The 26,270-nt window shown below is 41.6% G+C and overlaps 1 protein-coding gene across 2 annotated transcripts in view; it reads left to right on the top strand.

Moving 5' to 3' along the window:
• Window positions 1–26,270, top strand: part of LOC140314812 (protocadherin Fat 3-like) — a 217,785-nt gene that overhangs the window by 142,225 nt on the left and 49,290 nt on the right. For both annotated transcript variants that reach the window (XM_072393187.1, XM_072393186.1), the window contains exons 19-22: window positions 971–1,114; window positions 8,686–8,883; window positions 12,952–13,753; window positions 23,224–23,358. In XM_072393187.1, coding sequence (XP_072249288.1) covers window positions 971–1,114; window positions 8,686–8,883; window positions 12,952–13,753; window positions 23,224–23,358 — 1,279 coding nt within the window. The remainder of the gene's footprint in view (window positions 1–970; window positions 1,115–8,685; window positions 8,884–12,951; window positions 13,754–23,223; window positions 23,359–26,270) is intronic.

Below are 26,270 nucleotides of genomic sequence, written 5' to 3'. Positions count from 1 at the left end.
CATTGAATGACTTGCATACAATGTAATTAGGAGCGCTGCTCCCTTTGGTGCCACATATACAAAAGAAAAACAGCAGTACAATAAGAAGTTGAATAAAAATAGTAAACATAATAAGGCCAGTAAAAGTATATAAATAATTGCACTGGCCAAGTGTATTGCTCGTACAGGTGGAGGGGGCAGGGTGATTGCACATTGATTTATTTTGCATGAGAAGATTTAAAGTCAGTGTGTTTTATGGTGAAGAGTATTTAGTGCTTATGGATCTGGGGAAGAAACTGTCTCTGAGCCTATTTGTCCTAGCTTTATGTGACCTGTAGCGCCGACCTGAGGGCAGCAGGTTAAAGAAGTGATGACCGGGTTGTTACGAGTCCTTCACAATGTGTGTCGCCCTGCTAGCTAATCGTGAGCTGGCAATATTGTCCGGGGAGGGTAGAGAGCAACCAGTGATCCTCTGAGCTGTGTTGATCACTCTCTGCAGAGCTCTCCTGTCTGCTGCTGTGCACCCAGCGTACCACACTGCGATACAGTACGCCAGGATGCTCTCCACAGTTGCTCTGTAGAAGGATACGAGCAGCTTCTCCTCCAGGCTGTTTCTCCTGAGCACCCTCAGGAAATGACATTGCTGAGCCTTCTTCACCACAGCCTTGGTGTTAGCAGACCAGACTATTACATTCTGATACATAAAACCTCAATCTTAAAGATACTTTGGCATACTACAGTATGGTATACTTCTGACTCATTACTGTACTCCTCAAATTGAATTACACTGAAACAACAGGGCAGGTTTCCATCTTTAGTTAGATTTTGGCCCAAAAGTGAACAGTCATTGATCTGTTAATCTATTCTCAGTTCAGTCCCAGCTGTTGAGATTTTTTGGCTTTATTCCCAGGTACCACCACAGCACCATGTTCATAGTTGGTTGTTGTATTTGGTCATGTTTTTGATGTCTTCCAATGGGACTGTCTTCTAGGTTCCCAACTACTCATTAGTCATCAGAGCATTGGATACTGGAATCCCTCCAATGTTCTCCACTGTAAAGGTCGACATAGACATCTCTGACATCAATGATAACACACCTATCTTCTCCCCAGCCAATGCCACTACTTTCATACAGGTAAACAGTTTATTAGTTACTATGTTCCTTGAGTTTTGGGTCTAAAACAGTTTTTGTGGTTTGTCAGTTAGATTAACAGACTCACAATTTTAGAATAGAAAAAGAAAAATTGTGTGTTTTAGTCAGCTCATGCCTATAGTAAGTAAATCCAAAATGGGTACAAATGTCAACTTTAAATGTTTCTTAATTGCTGCTGAGCGCTGTCGTCCTGTCGTATCATCCAGGATATCATAGTAATGTAAGAATAATATTTGAGCTACGCCTTTCTCTTTATTTTCTTGTGTTGATGCTGTTGCTTCTTTTTTTTGCGTTTTACACCAGATGAGCATAATGTAAAAAGGCAATACTTCACATTTTTCAAATGAAAAATCTCCACAACTCTATAGTTAGTGATAGTTTGAATTTTGTTCTTCCCATTTATCTAGCTCTTCAGGAGCTGACTTACCCCCCCATCAGTACTTGGTTATGGCCTAATTTCTTGCAGCCTCTTCATGGTTGCCATTTTCCTGTGGTCACCAAGATAACTGTAGCTGTCCTGAGCGTCTTCTTTGTTGCTTTCTGGCAGTTTAACTCCTTCAGTTCCAATCGTCTTGCCAATCTTTTAAACCCTTTGTCAGTATATAGCTCGTCCAACTTACATTCCGTTGTCCTTGCAGCATATTCAAGTCAGATAGATCTGTGTGTTGATATCTTGCTCAGTATTAGAATAAAGCTTGACATCATCCATGTCGAAGAGGAGGCTGATGATTTCTCCACCATAGCCACTCTTTGTGACAATTTCTTGAGGATTTCAGGAGTATGAAGAACAGCAGAGAGAACAGAGCTTTTCCTCGGTATAAGCCACACTTGATAGTAATTTACACAATTACCTTGATTGCCGCTGATTTCCTCATAGCCTCTTTGTGGTTGCCATTTTTAAAATGAGGCTGCTTTGGCTTTGCTGCGTTGGCTATGCATCCAAAGCTGTGTTGAACTCATTTGATAATCATAAGTACATACACAAGGCAATGTTTCCTTACTTTGTTTATCATGTGCATTAAAACTATTTTTGTGTAATAGAGTAGCTTTTGTTACCACTTGTGCCCATGGATGCCCAGCAGTTGAAATCTGTTGAAAATCACGAAAATCCCATTTAATCTTTAATCTATGCAGATGTCTAACATTATAAACACATTAAAGGTGTTTGATTGACCTTGAATACGTGTCAGTCTGGGACAGATATGACACATACAGAGACATGTACAGAGTAGACAGAGCAAATACAAAGGCTATGAATCCGAGCACTGACATTTGCAACCAGCAGTTCTCACAATGACACATTATGATATCCAATGATCACAAACAACTTGTCCGTTGAAATAGTATAACAGAATTTAACAACACTAAGCTAATCCTATGTTCATATGTGTGGACAATGTATTGGAGAAGAGGGGAGGACACTGTAACAAAATGGCAGCCGTGATCATGTGATGGTGACGGCACAGGATAATGACTGTGACCATGTGCTCCATAAGTCATGTATAAGTCATAAGCCAGAGAAGCTACAACAATGGGGATTTGTAGGTTATGTGTTACCTGGAGATCTCTGGTTCCTTTCTCTGTGCAAGCATGTTTGCCAGCATGTGTTTATGTTTATGTTTCTGCATTTAGCAGACACTTTTATCCAAAGTGACTTACAAATGAAGATATAACAAGCTATATAAAAAGCTAACAATAAACTACATAGAAGTAACCCACCAGTCCGACTCTGTCAGAGGTGACAGAGTAGAGATAGAGTGCAGGCATACAGGAAAGTACAGAAAGATAAAGTGCAAAGATAGAGGGGGTAGGGGAGTATAAGGTAATTGCTAGGATAGGATATGCTCTCTGAAAAGCTGGGTTTTCAAGAGTTTCTTGAAGATAGACAGGACCGCCCCTGTTCTGGTAGCGCTCGGTAGGTTTCCACCATCGTGGAATGACACATGAAAAGAGTTTGGATCGTCTAACCCTGACTACCTGAAAAGGAAGCCGTAGACTTTCTCTTCTCCACAGATGAATAACTTCTATTGTTGGTGTCCCCAATAATCTGCTCCACCATAGCCTGTAGAATATCCCTCCCTTCTGTAACAGCTCACAGCATTGACTCAGACTTGAGCCTAAATGGAAATCCGGGTGTGCTGTGGAATTTTGTTAAAATCATATATCAGCAAGCTACAATTAACTACCAGTGCACATGATCAGCTACATAAAGACAAGAGTAAAAAGCTGTGAGAACACAGTTACATGAATGTTACCTGTCTTTTAGCTTCAGCCTAACAAGGCAAGTCAGCAGCATGCAGCCATATGCCTATGTTATTGTGCCAAGCAACCTGGTGAGGTACTTGGTAACTAAGCATCTATGAGTAAAGTATTTTTTATTGTATTTTATTCTATACATGCTGCGTATATAAATATATATAACCAGAGTCGGTGCACCTGTTGTTCTCACTGAGACCAAATTTTAACTTTTCTACTAGGGGAGGCAAAAAAGGGGGAGGAACTGCATCAATAACACAAACCACAATGTCCTCAAACAAAGTTCCTTTTAACAGTTACTCATCATTTGAGCATCATGCCTTTGTTTTTAGCAGCCCTCCTATTCTTTGCATCACCACCCCAGTATTCCACTTATTTTATCAGTGAATTCTCTGAACTGCTATCAGTCATTCACACCACCTACAACAGGATTTTAATAACTGGTGATTTTAATCTCCACGTTGACAACACCTCGGATCCAGTATCCAGAGAATTTTTAAACCTCTTAAACTACTTGGATTTTAAACAGCATGTCGCACAGCCGACCCACAGCAGAGGACACACCCTGGACCTGGTCATAACCTTTGCCCTGTCCGTGGGTGCGTCCTGTGTTGTGGACCTGGCTGTGTCTGACCACTACTGTGTGTTTTTTAACATCACCAGTTTTAATCAGCAGGAGGCCCCGGTGAGAACGGTGAGGAAACGCTACCTAACTTCTGAAATGGCTGCAAATGAATCTTATCCACATTTTACTGAACACTCCTGCAGGGATTTTACCAGCACCTAGTGATTTTATTGTTGACACTTTTAACAGCAATCTTCAGTCAACACTGGACTCAGTGGCTCCTCTTTTAACCAAAACAATCAAGACAAAACCTACACCACCTTGAAGAAATGAGGAAACAAGGAAACTGAAAAGTGCAGTGGAGAAAATCAAAACAAACAATTCACTATCAAATTTTACGCCAACAACTCAAAACCTACAATAATGCAGACCTACAAACAGGCCAGAATTTCCCATTTCAAAAAACCAAGCTCTGACCATAAAAACAATCCCAAATTCCTGTTCTCCACCATTGATCTTTTAACTAACAGTAATTTTAGCAGATCCCACAAAACAACATCAGATACTCTCTGTGAAGACTTTGCAGACCACTTCAGAAGTAAAATTGATGACATCAGATCCGGTCTTTTATCTCAACAGTTTTTAGCTGTCACCACACCTGGATCATTTCTTTTACCTGAGGAAACACTGGAGAGTTTTGCCCTGGTTGATGCGAGGACACCTGGTCGAGTCTTCTCCCAGGTAAACCCTACAACCTGCCTTTTAGACCCAATTCCCACACTGGTTTTTAAAACATTTTATGGATTCTTTGAGGAACAGCTTTCCTCAAAGAATTGCTCTCTCCAGACGGGTGATTTCCCCACCTCTTTTTAAACAGCAGTGGTGAAGCCGCTTCTGAAGAAGAGCAATTTAGACCCAAACATTCTCAACAATTACCGGCCTGTATCCAACTTACCATTTTTAAGTAAAATGTTAGAAAAACTGGTTTTTAACCAAGTAAATGATTTTTTAAACATGAACAACATTTTAGAGAAGTATCAGTCTGGTTTTAGGCGGAACCACAGTACCGAGACAGCCCTTTTAAAGATTTTGAATGATACCAGGTGCAACTTTGATAATCATAAACTCACAGTCCTGGTACTACTGGATCTTACCGCCACCTTCGATACAGTAGACCATCACATTTTATTAAACATACTGAGGAACCTGGTCGGCCTCTCTGGTACTGTTCTTAATTGGTTTGTTTCCTACCTCACAGATCGATACTTCTTTGTAAGTATTGATACATGTTCCTCAGGAACCCATGAGATCAAGTGTGGGGTTCCCCAGGGGTCAATTTTAGGTCCAATTCTTTTTAATCTTTACATGCTTCCCCTTAGGGATGTCATCAGGAGGCATAGCATCAGCTTTCATAATTATGCTGACGATACACAGCTGTACATTGCCGTGTCTCCTGATGACACACGGCCACTTGATGCCCTTTTTAACTGCATTTTAGATATCAAGTCATGGATGGCAGCGAACTTCCAGCAGCTCAACCAGGACAAAACTGAGGTTTTAGTCATTGGTCTTGAAGGCCAGAGAATGAAACTTTTAACAAATTTACAAGATCTTAAACCATCAAAAACTGTAAAAAAAATTTGGGTGTGATTTTTGACTCTGAGCTTAGTTTTATTCCACATATTAAAAACATAACAAAGATAGGTTTTTACCATCTTAAGAATATCGCCAGAGTTCGCCCTTCTCTCTCAGGCCAGCACGGAGGTGCTGATGCATGCTTTTACCTCTTGTCTTTTAGATTACTGTAAGCCCTGCTCTCTGGTCTTCCAAAAAAAAGAGTATATCTGATCTTCAGCTACTCCAGAATTCAGCCGCATGAGTGCTGACGAGGACCAGAGGGCGGGAGCACATTACACCAGTTTTAAAATCGCTCCATTGGCTCCCCGTATGCTTCAGGATCAATTTTAAGGGTCTTGTACTCGTTTTTAGATTTCTTAACAGTCCTGGGCCTTTTTATCTATTGGACTTACTTTTATCATATCAACCCTCACGGAACCTGAGGTCTTCCGGCACTGGCCTTTTAACAATACCACGTGTTCGATTGAAGACACACAGGGAGACGACTTTTAGTTATTATGACCCCCGATTGTGGAACAGCCTGCCGGAGAACCTCAGGGCCGCAGAGACTGTTGAGGCTTTTTAAAAGAGGCTCAAGGCTCACCTTTTTAAATCAGGCTTTTATTTGATTTTATTGATTTCCTTTATTTCTTTTAATCAAACATTTTATCATATTTTTGTTCTGTACTATTTTGAATATAAGTTTTAACTACAAGTTTTAGTAAGGGGTTTTAACTACACGAGCTGAAAAGCATCTTATCTATTGTGTTCATTGTACACCTTTTTATCTTATTTTACTGTTTTAGTCTTTCAGTTTTTAGCTCCAGTGTTTCCTCATGGGGGGCCTACCACACTGGGAGCTGCTGTTTGTCCACTGACGGGGTGCTGTCCTGTGGACTGCTCTGGCCCGGGTGGCTGGAGGACTCTGCACCTTGGTGTGGGGCCTCTTGTCTGCCCGGGTCGGGGCGGTCTCTGTGGCGGCGCTCCCTGTGGTCATGGGCCGGGAGCCCTCTCAGTGTGGTCGGCCCCCGAGGTGGCTCTTTCCCTGCCATGTCTCTGTCTGATAGGGGCAGTGGGTCTGAGCTTGTGTGTTTGTGTGTCTCTGTGTCCCTCTGGGTATTTATGGGGGTGGGAAGGTTTATTTGTTTTATAATTGTTGTTTTTAGCCTTAAACCTTTCACACTTGCTTTTAAAGTGTGAAAGGTACCACATAAATAAAATTTGATAACAAGGGAAGCAATGCTGTTTATTGTACTGTGGTAAAGTGTCTCGACAATGGTTGAGCACATAACACTGCATTCTCAATATTCTTTATGTGTCCTGAACGCTCCAAGCACATCCATTTTATTTGCTAGTGATCTGACATTGAAGACTTGGCCAGAACGTCCTTCACCTGTTCTTCCATTATCCACTGCATTTTACTCTTTTTTTTCCTGGCTTTAGTTGACATTTTGAAAACTCAGTTAAGTACTACTGTGTATTAACGACTCTTGCATTGCCATGGTAATTCATCAACAGATGTTGAAAAGTAAAAAAATAAATCACAAAAATACACACAATACTCTCAGAGCCACTGCAGCTTGCTGCCAACTTAATGTGGCACATTCTAGAATAGAATAAGTTATATTATTATAAATAACAGATTAACGACAAAGTCACATTATGTCAGGAACTAGGGACTCAGGACACAGATGGAGGGTCTTTTCAGATTCAAGGAGCAAGGCAGAGCGAGGATCTCCAAGCAGAGCAAAGTAATGGGCTATGAAAATCCTAAACGCTCCCCTCAGTAACTAAGGCAGAGGATGAGCGCAGCTATGAAAGTTATCAAACATAAAAACTCTGAAAAGCTATGAACAGTAACAAACAAACTCTCACGCTTTCCTAATGAGGCGGATTTAACAAAGGACGCACTCTTACAAAACAGAGGCACTATGAAACTTTAACTATAAACTTAAAGCTCTCCTTTAACGGAGGCGACTGAAAGGTTGCAACAAAAAATCTCTCCTAAAAGACAGAGGAACAAACAAGGCTATGAAACTTACCGTATTGAATAAATAAACTATGACTAAGAACAAGAATAAATTACAAAACAAGATAGTTCTGCTGGAGGATCGCTCACTGCAGACTCGTGGAACTATGACTGTGGAAACTATGGGTCAAGGTAAGGCTGGTAGTGTAGCTCATGAGAGGAGACAACAAACTGGCACAAGACAAGGGAAACGCAGACTATTTGAACACATGAGGGACCAAGGGGAACAGGTGGAAACACTTGGGAATCAGGGAAGACAATCAGACGCTTGACTTGGGAGGAAGGGCAAGATACCTGAAACGAGAGAGGAAAGTTTTTTAGTTTTTCAAAATAAAACAGGAAATGACGAGACAAGATATGAAACAGAACGTAAATCGTGACACATTATCAGTTAGATAATTATATTCAGTAATATAATAGCTTAAGTAATTGTAAGTTGAATTAAATTACATGATCTCATATTTAATTTAGTGCCCTGAATGGTATAAATAGGTTTGATAATAATGAATTGATTTCATGTGAAATTTGTAAATAAACTATAAATAGACATTTATATACACACTAATTTTGGTGTAAAGAGTGTTGGGATAAGGAAAGAGTAGATAGCAGTGAGCATATAATATACTGTATTTAGAAGTAGCCAGACTGTCAAAAAGATCATCTACCAAACAACAGCCAGTTGTAGCTGTAGTCTACATCTAACTGATGTAGACTACATGGGACACTGCTCTCGTTTGAGTGACAGTCCACAAATTCACCAACAGGTGTTTGCTCAGGAACAGGTACCTTGGAAGAAAGATTATATATTACAGAAGGGAAGGGGAGATAAAACGGAAAGACAAAGCCAGGCAAGGTCTTTGACAAATATAGCATTTAGTTAATGAGTTCTGCAACAAACATTCAGAGAATAATTTTGAACAGATTAAATACTAGACCTGTTTAACCTTAAATACTCAGTGTTTCAACTATTCTAAACTTAATCAACTTTTTGTTGATGCCTCTTTTTCTCAATACAACTGTTATTATGTTTACTAATCATCATTATTTACCCCATCCTTTCAACCCCTATCCCCCCATTCTTGTCAGGAAAACAAGCCGATTGGCAGCAGCATCCTCCAGTTTTCAGTCATCGATCAGGACTCCCCTCACAACGGCCCACCCTTTTCCTTCAGTATCATGTCGGGAAATGAAGGCGGGGAATTTATGTTGAAGAAAGATGGAACTCTTGTGTCCAATCAAGTGTTCAGAAGAGACCTCGCAAATGAATATGTTATTCAAATACAGGTAAAGTGAAACTACTGTTGAACATCAAAGCTGCTATCATTTTTCTGTCACATTCAAAATACCAACTGAACCATTACCTGAAGCATATAGTGGTTTATATTTGAAATTTCACATTGTTTTGCACATTAAAGGAAAGTGATACATGTTAAATATGTAAAATAATAAAATAATATGTAAAATAATAATTTCAGTGCAGGGGGTGGGGGGGATTAAAAAAGCCTAGAAGGATTCAAAGTGCAATGCTGTTTGAATTAAACAAACAAACCAACAAGCATTATGTGGAACAAAACATATGTATATATGTTTATATTCCTAAAAACAAGATCCAAGAAATTGTAGCAAACCTAATATAAAATTCCTTAGACACCAAATGGTCAGTAAAAACAGTGATTAAGAGAGACAATAAAATTATTTCAGACATATTGTTTTTTAAAATAAAAATATATATTGAGCATATATTTCAGAGAATAGGCTGTAATTCTGAAGTCCAAGTCAATTTAGGATTGTTATGTTTTGTACAATAGCAACTGATGTTGTGAGCTCCAGTACAAGCCCCATCTGCTAAAAATCATGTTTTTAAAGTTCTTTTTTAAGACAAATTATGAATAAAATCAGCCATCAGTACACAGAGGTAGCCTCAGCCACTGGCCAATAGCAAGATGATCAGTGGCTTGAGTGCAGATAACAGCTTATATCACAAAATCGAACTTCTCAAAATCAGATGAACACAGCCAGATAATGCAGTTGGAAGTTAAGTCTACATGCACGTTCATTGAGCCAAATTCTCTATATAGCACACATTTTTTCTGTTTCTTTTGTCAGACAGCTAAATGCATCAGAATTATTTACTGAAAAAGCTTCCTATTAAGACTATTTGTCCACTTGCATGTAGCTTAAATATTTTACCGATTGTTGCATGGCTGAAAAAAATTACGATTAAAGTAACTTAAAGACAATATATGTGCAGTGAATTCGGCTGTAATTACATGTATGATGTTCTTTTTTAGAGAAGATAAAATGTGACTGTCTTGTTTTTTCACACAGTCCACAGAATTGTTGCGTTGGACATACTTTGGTTTATAACTTCATTCAGCTCCTGTTCATGTATGAATTCACACAAATGGTGGTTCAATTAAGTGGTAGTTAAGGATGGGAATCGAAAACCGACTGTGGTTGAGAACCGGCTGCCAGTGTTTCAATTCCTTGGAATCGTTTCCCAATTTTGTAAACGATTCCCTTATTAAGTATTCCAGTGGGCGCAAATGACGTCACCACGCACTTTGCATAGCGTGCATGGCGAGTCCAGTGCGGCCAGCAGTCAACAGTAAACATGGCTTCCTGAATAAGCAGATATGCTTATTTTTCTGCAAAAAAATTGTTCATTCTTCATAGTTGATGGTTGCGGATTTACACAGTGCAAAGTTCCATTGGATTTGACTTGACTGTATTTGTCACTGGCTGACGTAGTTTTATTTTTGAGTGCTCAGCTCATATATCCTTTTAAAAAGGAGAATTTTAATAGAATTTTAATTTCTATTAGAAAAACGTTAGACATTCTTGTGGAATTGCCACAAAGTAATTTATGTTATATTTTGTTGTATGTTGTATTTTGTTGTATTCTTTTCTACTGAAGAATATTTATTTTATTATTATTAAAATTTTATGTTCATTTTCAAAACAAATTATTTTTTCTGGGGAACCTCTGGCACCCCATCGAAGAGCCCTAGGCTGCAGGCCTAAGACCTCGCTCTATTTGGGTTTTTAAGGTCATGACTCATGTTACTTCTAAACTAAACAAAGTTGATGCTAATCAATCTGTTTGTTGTCCTTTTTTTCCAAATGAGAATAGATAAGGGAATTGATTAAAAGAATAAATAAAATCAAATTTGTTAAGCAGAATTGAAAATGGAAATGGAATCGTAAAAATCTTATCAATTCCCATCCCTAGTGGTAGTAGATTGACTCAACTACTCTGCCCTGGTTTGGCAAGGTCAGTTAGACAGGGATAAAGCACTGAAAATCAATTGAGTGCTGATTCTTATTCAATTCAATTCAGTTTTATTCATATAGCTCCAAATCGCAACAAATGTGTCACGGCTATGCCGATACGCACAGGGAGGGACCCAACAGCAGACTGAGAAATAGGAGAAAGAAACTGAATTATTAAGGATAATGGTGCAAGGTGAGTCCACAGAAAAAGTCCCGTCCAGCAATAGCTCTAGAGAGAGGAGGAACAGTTAATGGGATCCAATGAGTGCTCGAATAAGAATAGTTTCCGCAATAGGGCTTACTGTGTTTACAGGAGGTTTCCGACACAGGGGAGGGTAATGATGACACTGGCTATGGTGTGGTTTGTCTCGGAAGGGGCGGGGCAAGCATACAGGTTCGAAGCGGGGAGACAAAGTCAAGTGCTGGTGTTAATCCAGACAACGTGGCAAGGTTGACAGAGGTATCCGAGGAGGTTGCATTGATGAACTGAGGTAAATACACAATGAATCATAGGACGGTTTTGCTATAATCACTGCGAGAACACTAGGGAGCCTGATTACCGACAGAGACTGAAAGACAATCTGGCTAAGTCTGGAACTCCTGCGTGTCATTAAGAGGCCAGTACTAATGAATGCGGCCACGCAGCTGGTGCGCTGGCAGGAGCAGTACAGATTCTGCCCTGGACTTCTTGGATACCTGCTGGCCCGCCTGGAATTCAGAACACAACCGCAAAACACAACTAAGTGCAATCATGACAAAATGTCATCTCAGGGCACTTCAGAGATACAAAGATATAGATTTTTATGTGAAAAGCAAATGAGTCATGTGCTCAGTGAATGAGAATTAGCCACCCTGGTCATTATTTTATCACTGCTTGGTCTTTGCAATATGAACAAAGCAGTTCATATTGCATTTTGTACAGTCCGGAGAGACTGAGTGGAGATATGGGTGGGGCTATCTTAACACAGATCTCCCACCACTGAATGAGGAAGAACATGCAGAGTCATACCCCATGCGATATTAAGGCCTTATAAGTTTTTTTACAATTTTCTGGAACACAGATGAGTTTTTAGGTAACCAATAACTTCTAAAAGGGGACTTTAAAAATAAACATCGAGCATGATAATTCTATAATGTTATCAATCTTGTTTCATACCTGTCGACCTTTGTAAAACATACTAAAAGTTTACATTTACATTGTTGTTGTGTTTATATATTCTATTAAAAAAAAAAAAGAAGAGATCGTGAGAAGAGATCACTATAATCAGCACAATGCACAATTTATATATATCTTTGGCATCTGCTGAAGATATCCACCTCAACAGAACAGAGCAGAGAAGCTGCACAAGTCTAGCACCCATATTGCATAAAGAATTTGGTCAATCTTCACTATGAAACATCCTGTGCAGACATCAGATCCCATATCAATTCATCACAGCAACATATCCTGTAGCATCAGTGAAGGTATTGACCAGTTAAGAGATTTTAACCATGGATATCTACAGTCAAGGGGATAATATGATCCTCTTCTGAAATGCTTCTTATGTCATATGAAAGTCAGACCAAAACTGTTGCTGACCAGATATTTCTTAGCTGGGCCTGTTCTGCTCCTTTCTCATAGAAAGGTATATCGTTCCCTGTTACACAGCTTTTAATGTCTTTCTACTGCCCCTGCTGTTTTTTTTAAATGTGTTTTGCAGGGATCAGATTATTAGATAAGCATGAATTTCATTTCTTTTATTTTCTCTTTTTTTCTGTCTCAGTTTTCTACATGTTCTCTGCATTCTTTTTTATAGTGCTGTAAATTATCTTAGTACAGAGAAAAATTTTTTTATTAATTAATAACACATAAAATTCATAGGTTTTGTGAATCATAAGGATTAGCTAAAAGCAGTGAGCTTATTCCAAATCTAGTGCTGCAGGAATTTAAAATAATGCTTCAATAAAACTAATTTACTAAAAATGTATTTAAAAACGGTTACTGAACTCTCCGGTCTTGTGGTTTATCATCTTTTTTTCTTGAATATTTTAAGCCATTGACTTTTTTTCTTGTGACCTCTGCTCTCCCTTCTCTTGCAGGTGTCAGACTCTGGAATGCCATGTTTGTCCTCTTCCACTCTACTTACAGTTAGAGTTATTGAGGAGAGCCTCCACCGGCCATTGGCATTGCCACTGGAGATTCATCTTGTTACTATGGAGGATGAGTTTCCTGGTGGAGTGATAGGTCAGTTGCATGCCACTGATGCTGACCCCTATGATGCACTGACGTTTGGACATGCCCTACCAGCCCAGCGCAGTCTTTTTAAGATCAGTCCCCATGATGGAAAGATCATCGCTCTTGGGGGGTTGGATGCTGGCAGATACTTTCTCAATGCCAGTGTTAGTGATGGACGCTTTGTTGTGACTGTGCCTGTGAGCATACATGTGGAACAGGCAACATTTGAGATGTTGCGTGATGCTGTGACAGTGCGCTTTGAGAGTGTAGCTCCAGCAGACTTTGTCTCATTTTATCTTAAGAGTGTTTTGAAGGTGATGCAGCAGGTGGCCCAATCTCAACAGCAGGATGAACTGCACCTGCTCAGTCTACAGTCAGTTGGAGGCACGCAACAACTAGATATGCTTGTCACTGTGGGAACAGCAGCACGTGGGTACTACAAGGCAGCTTATGTCACCCAGAAACTCAGCACATCACGACGGAAACTGGAGGAGGTGCTCAGAGTGTCAGCTATCCTCGATAAGAACTGTTCTGGCTTGGAATGCCGTGGGGCGCAATGTGAACAGAATATTATCATGGATTCACACAACCTAGTTACATACAGCACTCAACGGTTCAGCTTTGTGTCACCTCGCTTCTACCGAACGTCACACTGTACTTGCAACGGTAAGTTACAGGAATTTTGCAATTTTTCTTTGTCAATTGCAGACTGAAAAGAAAGGACAATAGATTGTTTATAAACATGAACCTAGAAAATACTTACATAGTGCTTCTCTAGTTTTTGACCGCTCCAAGAGCTATACAACGTATGCAGCACTTCCAAAACTATACACATAGCACTTCTCACTATCCTGAGATTAAGGGGGGAGGGATATTCAGTGTCTTGCTCAAGGACATGTCAATACAAGCTCAGGTAAATGTCATGTCTATTAGTTCTTTCATGTTTTATGTTCCTGTTTAGTCTTTAGTTTAGCCATGGCTCCATTGTTTTCCTCAGTCTCTCTCCTGCCCTGCCATCAGCCTCATTCATGTCACCTGTGCCTTTCCCCTCAGCTGCCTTCACACACCCATCACCTCCCTTCTGTATTTAGTCTCCAGGATTTTTCATGTTCAGTGCCAGATCCTCACTGCCACTGATGTTTTTCCAAATTGTCAGTCATGCTGGAATCAGGTTTGTCAGGTTTTTGTTTTATTAAAGTTTTTTGTATTCTGGCTCAGTTTAGCTTTTTGTTGGACTATTTAAATAAATGAAGTTTACTTTGGAATATCTGCATCCCTTCACCACCATGCCTCACACCACCATTATGACGGATGGATCTGGCCAGAAAATGGACCAGGCAGATTTACAGGCCCTCCATGAAGTAGTCGGGGCCTTCGCAGACTGCTTAATGCAGGGAGCTGGCCCTTGGGAGAAACTGGGGGTAGCTAAAGGCGTTCTGGATTTCTTCCTGCGGAGGCCTGTCCAGGGAATGCCTGGATTGGGGGAGAACCCAAAAGTACGACAACGAGGCAGGCGAGTTGCAAGAGAAGATCAGTTTACTTAGTCAAAAAAAAACAAAAAAAAAAAAACAGGCAGAGTCAAAACCAGGGGATCAGCATTATGTTTGTTTATGCATTTAGTAGACGCTTTTATCTAAAGTGATTTACATTGGTAGGCAGTCAGGGTAAGGGGGTCTTGCCTGAGAACACCTCCTGGAGGTAGTACCTTTCACGCAGGGGATTTGAACCGTTGTCACCCACATGAAAGGTGTAGCAGGTATCCGTAGTCCAGGAAAAGCAGAACTGTCCCACAAAGGAGCCAATTTCTTGGAGTCCACTCTGAGAGGAAGATCCCGTCTCGTCAGCCAGATGGGTTGTCCTAGGGTGTTGGTGCAGAATTGCGATGTTGATTGGCCGATCGTTGGTAAAGTGTGGAGCGGGCCTGCATCCAAGTGCGCCGACACCATCGGACATACGCCTGAACAGAGGCAACGCTGGCGTCACGTTCTTGTTCTGGAAAGAGCAGTGATTGGAAGAGTGAAAGACCAGGATTGTGGGTGTAAACTAGATGACAAACTCACAGTAGCCCCCAGCATCCTGCAAAACTCGGACCAAAAGTGAGAGGTGAATTGTGGTCGCCGGTCAGAGACCACATCAGGTGGGAGACCATGCAGCCGGAACACATGTTGCAACAAAGTTTCGGCCATTTCCTTGGCGGTGGGTAATTCGGATAATGGAATTAGCATGGCAGCTTTAGAAAAGCGATTAATAACAGTGAGTATAACTGTGTTACCATTAGAAGGTGGTAGGCCTGTGACAAAGACCAATGAAATGTGAGACCAGGGATGGCAAGGAACTGGCAGTGGATGAAGGAGACTGGATGGAGCTTGATGAGAGCTCCCTTTCCATGGAAGACCACCAAAAGCGCTGTCGAAGAAGGGCTATAGTGCGTTTATGCATTTATGCAATCCAGCAGAGTAGCAGCAGAAAGCCACACCAGCAGGCAAACACCAGTAAGGGAAATTACAGAGATCGTGGTCGTAGACAGAAGGCAGAATAGTTTACCGGGAGAATGACGGGGCAGGTTAGTCAAAGGCAGGCAGGGTCGGCAACAGGAGATCAGTCCAAAGCAAAATGCTGGAGAGTCTTGCATGGAGGCTAAGAACAATCTGGCAGAGAGTCTGTGAACCAGAGAGGCTTAAATACATGCTCGATTACTGATGAGGAGCACCTGAGTGCACAGGTGAACAGAGTTGGCTGATGAGGTGGGAGTGGCCGGCAGGGAGAGTGGAGCATCGTGGAATGAACAGTTTTACCTTATCCTCCACCTCCCAGGTTACTGCCCCAATGACGCATGCAGAGGAGAGAATACATTCAGGCTGGGATGGCAAATCCTCTGACTGGAATTGATGGGACGGAGCATCAGGTTTGAAGTTTTTGGAACCTGATCTGTATGAGAGGGAGAATTCAAAACGGTTGAAGAAAAGAGCCCACCTCGCTTGACAAGAGTTCAGTCTCTTGGCCGATCAGATGTACTCAAGATTTTTGTGGTCAGGCCAAACCACAAATGGTTGCTCCGCCCCCTCCAACCAGTGCAAGTTTGACTGGCAACAGGTCCCAGTTCCTAGTGTCATAATTCCTTTTTGCAGGAGCCAGTTTCCAGGAGAAGAAAGCACATGGGTGAACCTTTTGATCATCAGCCGACTGCTGAGAAAGAACTACCCCGACACAGTGTCCGAGGAATCCACCTCCACAATAAACTGGCAAGCAGGATCTGGAAAAATGAGAATAGGAGCAGAGGTGACGCGTGACTTCAACTCACCAACAGCCATTTCAGCCACAGAGGACCAAAGGAAGGGCTCATTGAGGGAAGTGAGAGCAGTGAGGGCAGCAGCCACTACCTTCGGTAGAAGTTGGCAAGTCCCAGGAAGCGTTGAAGCTCCTTGCATGTGAATGGAGTTGGCCAGTCAGTGTCTGCCTTGATCTTGGTTGCGTCCATGCGGATGATTGCCAGCGTTGATGATGAAACCCAGGGAAGATACCTCTGAAGCATGAAACTCACACTTCTCTGCCTTGACAAAGAGCAGGTTCTCCAAGAGCCTCTGGAGGACTTGACGTACATGCACCACATGTTCCTCCCTAGACTTAATTAGAATGTCATCCGGATACACGAAAAACAGACATGCTGAGCAGATCCCACAGAACATCATTGACTAATTCCTGGAAGACTGCAGGAGCATTAGAGAAACCAAATGGCATGATCAAATACTCATAATGACCACTAGGAGTATTAAAAGCCATATTCCACTCATCACTCTCCTTGATTCTCACCAAATGATAAGCGTTGCGGAGGTCGAGGTTGGAGAAAATGGTAACCCCTTGTAGCAGTTCAGAAGCAGAGGAGATTAATGGAAGAGGGTACCTTTTTTTTATGGTAATGTCATTAAGTCCCCTGAAGTCAATGCAAGGTCGTAGGGTCCTTTTTATCCACAAAAGAAAATCCTGCTCCAGTGGGAGACGATGATGGTCGTATGATCCCTGCCGCCAGGGAGTCATTGATGTACTTTTCCATAGCCTTTGTTTCAGGAACTGATAAGGAGAAGAGTCGCCCTCTGGGAGGGGGAGGGGTCGTACACAATGCACAATCATAAGGGTGATGTGGTGGCAAAGAGGTGACCCAGGCCTTGTTGAAAACTTCAGATTCAGGTAATCCATAGGAACTCCTGACAGGTCTGGAAACTCAGAAGGAACGGGCAAACCAGAGGCAGATGATAGAGCAGACTTCAAACAGACAGCATGACAATGAGTAATTCACTGCAGTATAGTTCCTGAAGACCAGTTAATGTGTGGATTATGTCTCCTAAACCAAGGAAACCCCAAAATGACAGGTTGTTGTGAAGCATTCATCAGGTGAAAAGAGTCTCAGTGTGATTACCTGAGATGGTCATTTGAAGGGGAGTTGATCGATGTGTAACCCAAAAGAGGAGACGACCATCAAAGGCTGCGGCATCGATAGGCTTCTCCAGAACCACCTGACCAAAACCCAGCTGGGAGGCAAGAGTAATGTCCAACAGGCTTTCATCTGCACCAGAATCAATGAGGGCTGAGACAGTCTGATCATTCCCAGAGCAGAACAGCTTGACCTGAACCAAATACCGAGAGGGCATTTCAGAGTTCACCGGCAAGCTCACCAGCACCCTCGAGATGTCTTTTTACTGGACACGAAGAGGCAAAATGGCTGTCCTGACCACAGTACAGACATCTGTTCTCCTTTAGGCGGCGCTGTTGTTCTGCTGTAGACAGCCGTGTAGCATTACAGTTACTCTCAGCTGCTACAGTACGGAACTCAATAGAGTAATCGGATACAGAACTTCCCCTCTGCATCAGGTTAAACAAACCCCAAGTGACCTCTCTTCCGGAGGTGACATGGTCGAAAACTTTCCACAAGTCATCGGAGAAAAGCTTGACAGATGAGCAGATGCCAGATTCCTTCTCGCACTCAATTTTAAAGAAGGAGCTATTTATCCGGGCACACACTGCGTGGCGTACGTGTAATTATTTTTGAAGTGTAGGCTAACAGTTTTGTTAATTGTTGAAGGCACAGGTGAATTCTAGGTTGATTTGTGCATGCCCTAGACTCGTGGTGTGAGTCGTATCGGAGCGGAGCATTTGATAAAAACTCGCTCCACGCTCTGACTATATTTTGCACGCTCCGCTCCTCGCTCTGCTCCGTTCACATGCTCTGATTTGAACTGACGTTCACTTACCTTTACATTGGCTGTAAAGCTGTGGTTGATGCTCACGGAAGATGGGCCAGTAGATTTGAGGTATTACTGCCTTTCACAGCAACTTTTTTCTTGCATGTTCTGCAAACAGGATAATTGTCCAACACCAGTTGTCCCTCTGCATTCTCAAAAAAAAAAAAAAAACTAAATATGCCCAGACCTCGAATTTCGTCCTCATTCTGCCATGCCTTTAGACTAGACTCAATCAGAATTTCATCAGTCCCAATAACCCAATAACATGTTCAAGTCTCTGTAACAGAATGCTGTGATCGATCGTATCAAATGCAGCACTGAGATCCAACAGGACAAGCACAGAAACAAGTCCGCTATCAGAGGCTAAGAGGAGATCATTGGTAACTTTCACCAGTGCTGTTTCTGTGCTATGATGCACTCTGAATCCTGACTGAAACTCTTCAAACAGATTATTTCTATGTAACTGATCACAAAGTTGAGCTGCAACTATTTTTTCAAGAACTTTAGACAAAAAAGGGAGATTGGATATAGGTCGATAATTAGCCAACACTTATGAATCAAGAGTAGGTTTTTTTTAACTTTGAGAAAATCCAGCAGAGTCCAATATGGAAATAAAGTTAATATTTAGGCTGTCATTTTCAACATCTACATGAATATTAAAGTCACCCACTACAATGACTTTATCTGTACTCAGCACTAACTGGGATAAAAACTCTGAGAATTCAGACAGAAACTCATGAGGTTTTTGTGATTTCCACTTTGGGTGGGAAAAACTGAGAATCAGAGATTCAAAAGAGCTAAAACTAATCTTGGGTCTAGGACTGCTTAGTAACCCCAATCTGAAGATAGCTGCCACTCCTCCTCCTCTGCCTGTGGTTTGAGGAACGTGAATATTTAAATAGTCAGAGGGAGTTGATTCATTAATGCTAACATGATCCTCCTGCTGCAGCCAGGTTTCTGTAAGACAAAATATATCAATATGATGATCACAGATCAAATCATTCACTAACAGAGACTTCCAAAGGAGAGATCTAATATTCAGCAAACCACATTTAATAGTTTGATATTTTTGTTCAGTAAAATTTTTTTTTTTTTAGATTTTCTGGAAATGCCACTAGGGCTCAGACGAAAACAGCTAATAGCCAACTACTGGATAAATTTAAAAGGACACAAAGAAGAACATCCAGCAAAGACAGTTCTGGAGATGTGCTGGGAAAAGGGGAAGGAGGAAAAAACTAATTTTGGGTGGGTCAGTGAGGGTTGAGCAGAACAACTAAAAATACATCATATGGAATTCAGCCCAACAGTTCTGTGGACAGTAATACCAAAATGGATGCTACAAGAAACAAATGTAGACTTAAACATGTGGAACATCAAGGAAAGAAATAAAACAGCAGATCTAGTGCAGGAATTTTATAACTATGTGGAGGAAAAATATGGAGAATATGTGTATATATATACAGATGGGTCCAAAGAACAGGCAACAGGAGCAACAGCAGCAGCAATGGTGGTTCCCATTTATAATAGAACAATTTCAAAAAGAACATCAGATCATTTAAGTATATATGCAGTAGAATTATGTGCAATATTGATAGCAATTGAATGGATGGAGGGGGTGAGGGATAGGAGAATAGTTATATGTAGCGATTCATTTTCATCACTCTTAAGTATTAAAAGCGGAACAGCAAAAACACATCAGGAAATTTTATATGAAATACAGTTAAAAACATCCAGGTTAATGCAACAGGGGAGGGAAATAGTGTTCATGTGGGTACCAGCGCATGTAGGAATAAAAGGAAATGAAAAAGCAGACAAAGCTGCTAAGGAGGCAGTAAAGAAAGAGGGGAAAAGTTTAGTATGGAAAGAAATAAACAAACAGTGGAATCAATATTGGAAGAATCAGGAAAAAGGAAGACATTTATATAAATTACAAAGTGTAGCAGGAGAGGCAGGGTGTTATGAACAGAACAGAACAAGTAATTATTAGCAGGATAAGAATAGGTCATTGTAAACTGAATAATACACTTAAGATAATGGGGAAACATCCAACTGGGCAGTGTAGCTGTGGGGAGAAGGAAACAGTGGAACATGTGTTGATAGCATGTCCCAGATATGGAAGGGAGAGGGAAATAATGAAGATAGGGCTGCAGAGGGCAGGAATAACAGAATATAATTTGAAAAACATAGTAGAATCTGCTAAGTCTAAAGAAGGGAGGAGAATAACAATAAGATTCTTGGTAAATACTGGGATAATTAAAAGAATATAGAAAAGAAGAAATAAGAAAGAAAAAAAAAAGAGAAATTTAGTCCAGTAGATGGCGGCATATGCAACACCAAGGATGCCAGCTGCCATTAAACATCAAAGAAGAAGAAGAAGAAGTAGATTTTCTGGATTTGCTCCTTGTGGTTGACTGATTTATTCCATTTGGGTGGTGTGGGAGCACACAGTCATTATGGGGTTTTTGAAGGGGTAGCAGCAGGTGGGAAGTCGCAGAGAAGTGTGTAAGACTACAACTCTGCATCCTGGTCTCAACCCTGGGTTGTCATGTTTTTGGATGACTAATAAATTCGTCCATATTTCTAGAAATGAGAGCCACTCCTTCCAAAGTGTGATCAATGCTATCTCTCCTCATCAGACTAGGTTTTCTCCAGAAAGATTGCCAATTATCTATGTAGCCCATGTTGTTTGCTGGACACCATCTAGACAACTAGCGATTGAATGAGGGCATGCCACATTTCTGACTATAGAGCCGCCAATTACCAGGGTTTTTCCCTCAGCGGGTGTGTCGCTGAGTGTGCCTGCTCTTACTGACCGCATCCCAGCCAGTCTGGGGTCCCAGCTGCTTGGGTTCTGCTAAGAATTTCATTGTATTATGATTACAATTAATTGAATTCCAATTGGCTTGAATTGGACTATATTATTTAAATGTCTTGAGATGACATTTGTTGTAATTTGGTGCTATAAAAATAAACTGAATTGAATTGAAAGAGGTAGCAAACAGAGTAAGCTACACTAGCTATGCTAGATGGTTCCGCACTGATTAAAGGATGCTGGCTAGCTTTTGGGTCGTTTTAAACGCTGCAGAGCTGAGCTTCCAATTCAGATAATCTCGCCTCCAAAACTACATTTGTCACATGTACCATTACCACTAAAGGAGGCAGAGGAGTAACTAAACATCTGACACACGGAGCAGGTGAAAGCAGGAGATGGAGGAAGAGAACTGGTAGCCATGCTAAGCTAGAGAACCAGACACACCGCTAAAAAGTGAAAATATAGTGAGATTTAGAATACAACAAATATGTGACAGAGTTAACTATGCAAAAATGTATAAGAAATAGAGTGATTATTAATAGTCGAAGAGGAGCAAGATATTTCACAGTACACAATCAAGGTAACAGGAAGTGATGCAATACCTCTTGCTGCAAAAGCATCACCAACAAATAGATTCATTACAAATCATGAAAACACAAAATTCAGTGTTCACTTGCTACATTGTGAAAAAGGTCAGTATTGGAAATTCATGGTGTCACACTCTAATCAGCTAATTAACTCAAAACACCTGCAAAGGTTTCCTGAGCCTTTAATGGTCTCTCAGTCTGGGTCAGTAGGTAAGACTGCTGACGTGACACATGTCCAGCAGACAGTCACTGACACTCTCCACAAGGAGGGTAAGCCACTAAAGGTCATTGCCGAAGAAGCTGGTTGTTCACAGAGTGCTGTATCCAAGCATATTCATAGAATGTTGAGTGGAAGGAAAAGGTGTGGTAGGAATAACCGCAGCCTTGAGAGAATTGTCAAGCAAAATCCATTCAAGAATTTCAAGGAGCTTCACAAGGAGTGGACTGAGGCTGGAGTCAGGGCATCAAGAGCTACTACGCACAGATGAATCATTGATATTGGCAACAAATGTCGCCCAATTCCTTGTATCAAGCCACTCCTAAAGCAGAGATAACGTCAGAAGCGTCTTACCTGGGCTAAGGTGAAAAATGACTGGACTGCTGCTCAGTGGTCCAAAGTCCTCTTTTCAGATGAAAGTAAATTTTGCATGTCATTTGGAAATCAAGGTCCCTGTGTATGGAGGAAGAGTGGAGAGGTACAGAATCCACGTTGCTTGAAGTCCAGTGTGAAGCTTCTCCAGTCGGTGATGGTTTGGGTGCCATGTCATCTGCTGGTGTTCGTGTGTTTTCTTAAGTCCACAGTCAACACAGCCATCTACCAGGAAATTTTAGAGCACTTCATGCTTCCTTCTGCTGACAAGCTTTATGGAGCAGCTGCTTTAATTTTCAAGCAGGACTTGGCACCTGCCCACACTGCCATAGATACCAAAAGCTGGTTCAATGCCCATGGTGTTACTGTGCTTGACTGGCCAACAAACTCGCCTGACCTGAACCCCATAGAAAATCTATGTGGTATTGTAAAGAGTAAGATGAGAGACACTTGACCCAACAATGGAGATGACCTGAAGGCTGCTATCAAAGCAACCTGGGCTTCCGTTACACCTCCACGCCATGCCACATTGATGCAGTAATTCATGCAAAAGCAGGCCCAACCAAGTATTGAGTGCATAGAAATGAACTTTTCAGAAGCCTGACATTTCTGTTTAAAATATCCTTTTTTTGTTGAGCTTATGTAATATTCCAATTTTCTGAGACACTGAATTTTGGGTTTTCATTATCTGTAAGCCATAATCATATAAATTACAAGAAATAAAGGCTTGAAATATTTCACTCTTTGTAATGAATCCATATAATATATGAATTTCACTTTCTGAAATAAGTGACAAAAAATATTTAACTTTTTCACGATATTCTAATTTTTTGAGCTGTACTTCTGAGTCTAACTGTCAGTTTCATGTCATGATAAGATAACTTTCATTCTGTTCCTGGATGTGCATACAGATGCCAGCTGTGCTGTCCTTTTAGAAGACTGTGAAGACCAGCTATGTCCAGTAGACATGCAGTGTATTTCAGTCGAAGCCACCAGAGGACGATACGCATGTCAGTGTCCACCCGGCAAAAGGCAAGAGTGTGCAGGTATGTGGATCAGAAAAGAAAAAGATCATCATAATATTCACAACTGCTTTCACTATTGTGAGAATGTAATGTATCAGTATGTCAGTAGTTATTGTAGCTATAGTTATTATTATTATCCTATTGTAATATATCAAAATCTTTTTTTCTTGCTAAAACCTGATTTTAATTCACATACTGTACATATTCATAATTCTAAATCGTGAGCATTACCAGTTTTAACATTTCATTGATCATCACTATTAATCATGGAAGTAAAAATACTTAAGTATCTCTAATCTATACCAAGAATGTCATCTATTCACTCAGCTGGCCAATTCGACCTCTTTTGCTGTCTTTGGTTGACACACAGGTGCATCAATTCCAGTTTAAACAATTGACAATAAATCAGAGGAAAACAGTTAACCTAATAACAGAAAACTGTACTGTTGTTGCAGCTGTCACTCTGTTGGGGCCCAACTCATTGGGGCCTTTTGTAATATCCACTACCATGCCACTGGCTTGGGTTAGACTTTCAATTAGGCATGAGCCAGTTTCATGTTTCAAGGTATACCATGCTTTTAAGAAAGTCATGGATTCAAGACCACTAAGATTTTCAGTCGTCATTAGTATTTTTCATTACACATTAAAGATGCTAAATTTGCAATACTGCCATACCATGATAACTTGATATGTCACACTCTCATATGTTACATAAATTGTCATTATTGTTATTATCATTATTATTATTATTAGTAGTAGAAGCATTAGTAGTAGGGTTAGTAGTAGTTGTTGTTAGACATTTATCATCACTATTATTGTTTTCTATCCATAATGGCCGCGTTTCCCAGATTCGTTAAGAAGTTCTTAAGCGCTAAGAGATTCTTAGGAGCGGTTTTAAGAGCGCTGTGAAAGAAGAATGTGTTTCCCAGAGTCGTTCTTAGCTTAAGAAGATCTTTCATTAAGAAGGAAACGTAAGATCGCCCTGACCCACTCTTAACAACCTTCTTAGCGACCAAACACTCACTGCAGCCACGTCAGATAAAGTTATATCTGACACTCAAAGGAAAACTAAAACCATGCGTAATGATGATTGTGCGTTCATTGCTGGAGAACACTGACGCAAGAAAAATAGTATAAGAAGAAAAATAACAACATAAAAATAAAGAATTGCCCATGTGTTCCTGTAGCTACATAAATAAAATGAATCATCATTACTATCACTCATTACGTTTTCACACACATTCGGCATCTGCATATGAGTTTACAGTAGCTATAAAAACATCAACAACCCTGTGGTACTTCACAGATATCAGGGAAACTGACAGGTGTAATTGAACTCGTCTGGAACATCATCAAGAGAGGCTCCACCTGCTAGTCTATATAAAGGTGTTGCTGAAGTCCACGTGTGAGACACCATGGCTGCAATACAGCATATTCTCGTTGCTAACCAACAGCGTTGCATGTGCGTGAAGCCAGATGGGTTACATAAATGCCTATGTGCGTCAGCACTTCTCCCCACTTAACGGGCTGTCGGACCGGGCTGTTCAGTCCAAGTACCGGCTTCCCCGTGTGGAGATCCAACACTTCGTCACGCTAGTGTCACCACACATTCAGCCCGGAGGTGTAGCTCCTGGTCGCGCTACGTTTTTACGCAGTGGGGAGCTTCCTGGAGGTGGTGGGGGATGGCACCGGCCTCATCAAGGCATCGGTTTCACGGAGTGTGGTAGCCGTGACACCGATCCTCCTGTGCCATGCCCAGACACACATCAGAATGCCCAGCACACGGGACGAGGTCTGCCAGATCCACCGTGGATTTCATGCCATGGCTGGGATCCCCCGGGTGATTGGTGTGGTGGATGGCACACTGAACCCAATCCACAATCCCTCCCTGGTGGATCCGTGCTGGAATGGGAGGAAACATTACACTGCCATCAACACTCAGGTGGTGGTGGACCATGATGACCTCATCACAGACATCGTTGCCAGGTGGCCAGGAGGCACACAGGGCAGCTTCGTGTGGGTCAACTCAGCTGTGGGGCAGAAGGCTGACAGAGGAGAGTTCAGCAGGAGCATCTTCCTCGGGGACAGCAACTGCCCTCTCCGGAGTTACCTCGTGACACTGATAACCAACCCAGCAACACCACAGGAGGAGAGGTTCAATGAGGCCCACACACACACCAGGACCCACATTGAACTGGTGTCTGGCAGGTGGAAGTCTCGTTACCGATGTATCCATCGTTCGTCGGGGGGGCTGCGCTTGTCACCTGTGAAATGTTGCCACGTGATTGTTGTCACAGCCATGCTTCACAACATAGCAGTGAGCGTTGGAGCAGATGATCCGCCTCCTGTGGATGAAGATGGGGAAACATCGGAAGACGAAGCCCCCAACCCCGTCCCCACCGAATCCCGAGCAGCACTCCACCAAGCTGGTGTCCAGACCAGAGAGGAGCTTATGAATCTCTTTTGATGTCTATCAGCCCCTACCCCATCACCACCAGTCACCAAGCACTGATATCAGCACCACCCTACTCCCAACATTAAACCCACTACCATCACACAACCCATATCAACTATCATGTATAGGGGCTTGAAAGCCAGGAAATTACGCAAAATGATCCACACAACACATGGCTGAAAAGAAAAAGTAGTTTATTTTTTTTTAAAAACAACGAGAAACAAAAAGTGGTGGCACCGTTACTGGGCGTCTGCATCTGCAATGAAGGGAGATTGATTAGTGAAATTGAACAGGATACATTGTACAATGCAGAGAACAAGAAATAGAAATGCCCCTTACCTCCATCCTGGGGGAGAATTATTGGGACCAAGATGGAGGGACGTTGAACTGCGCCTCAGCAAGTGCCAGCTGTCTCCGGCGCACCTCCAACTTCTATCCCTCGCAGCACCGCCAGTTTCTCCCTCTCAAGACGCACCAG

The sequence above is a fragment of the Leuresthes tenuis genome, unplaced genomic scaffold, assembly GCF_036924035.1.
Source record: "Leuresthes tenuis unplaced genomic scaffold, fLeuTen1.0.hap1 SCAF_9, whole genome shotgun sequence".
Classification (NCBI taxonomy): domain Eukaryota; kingdom Metazoa; phylum Chordata; class Actinopteri; order Atheriniformes; family Atherinopsidae; genus Leuresthes; species Leuresthes tenuis.
Note: the sequence above shows the minus strand (reverse complement) of the source record. Positions and strands in the feature narration are given on the sequence as shown.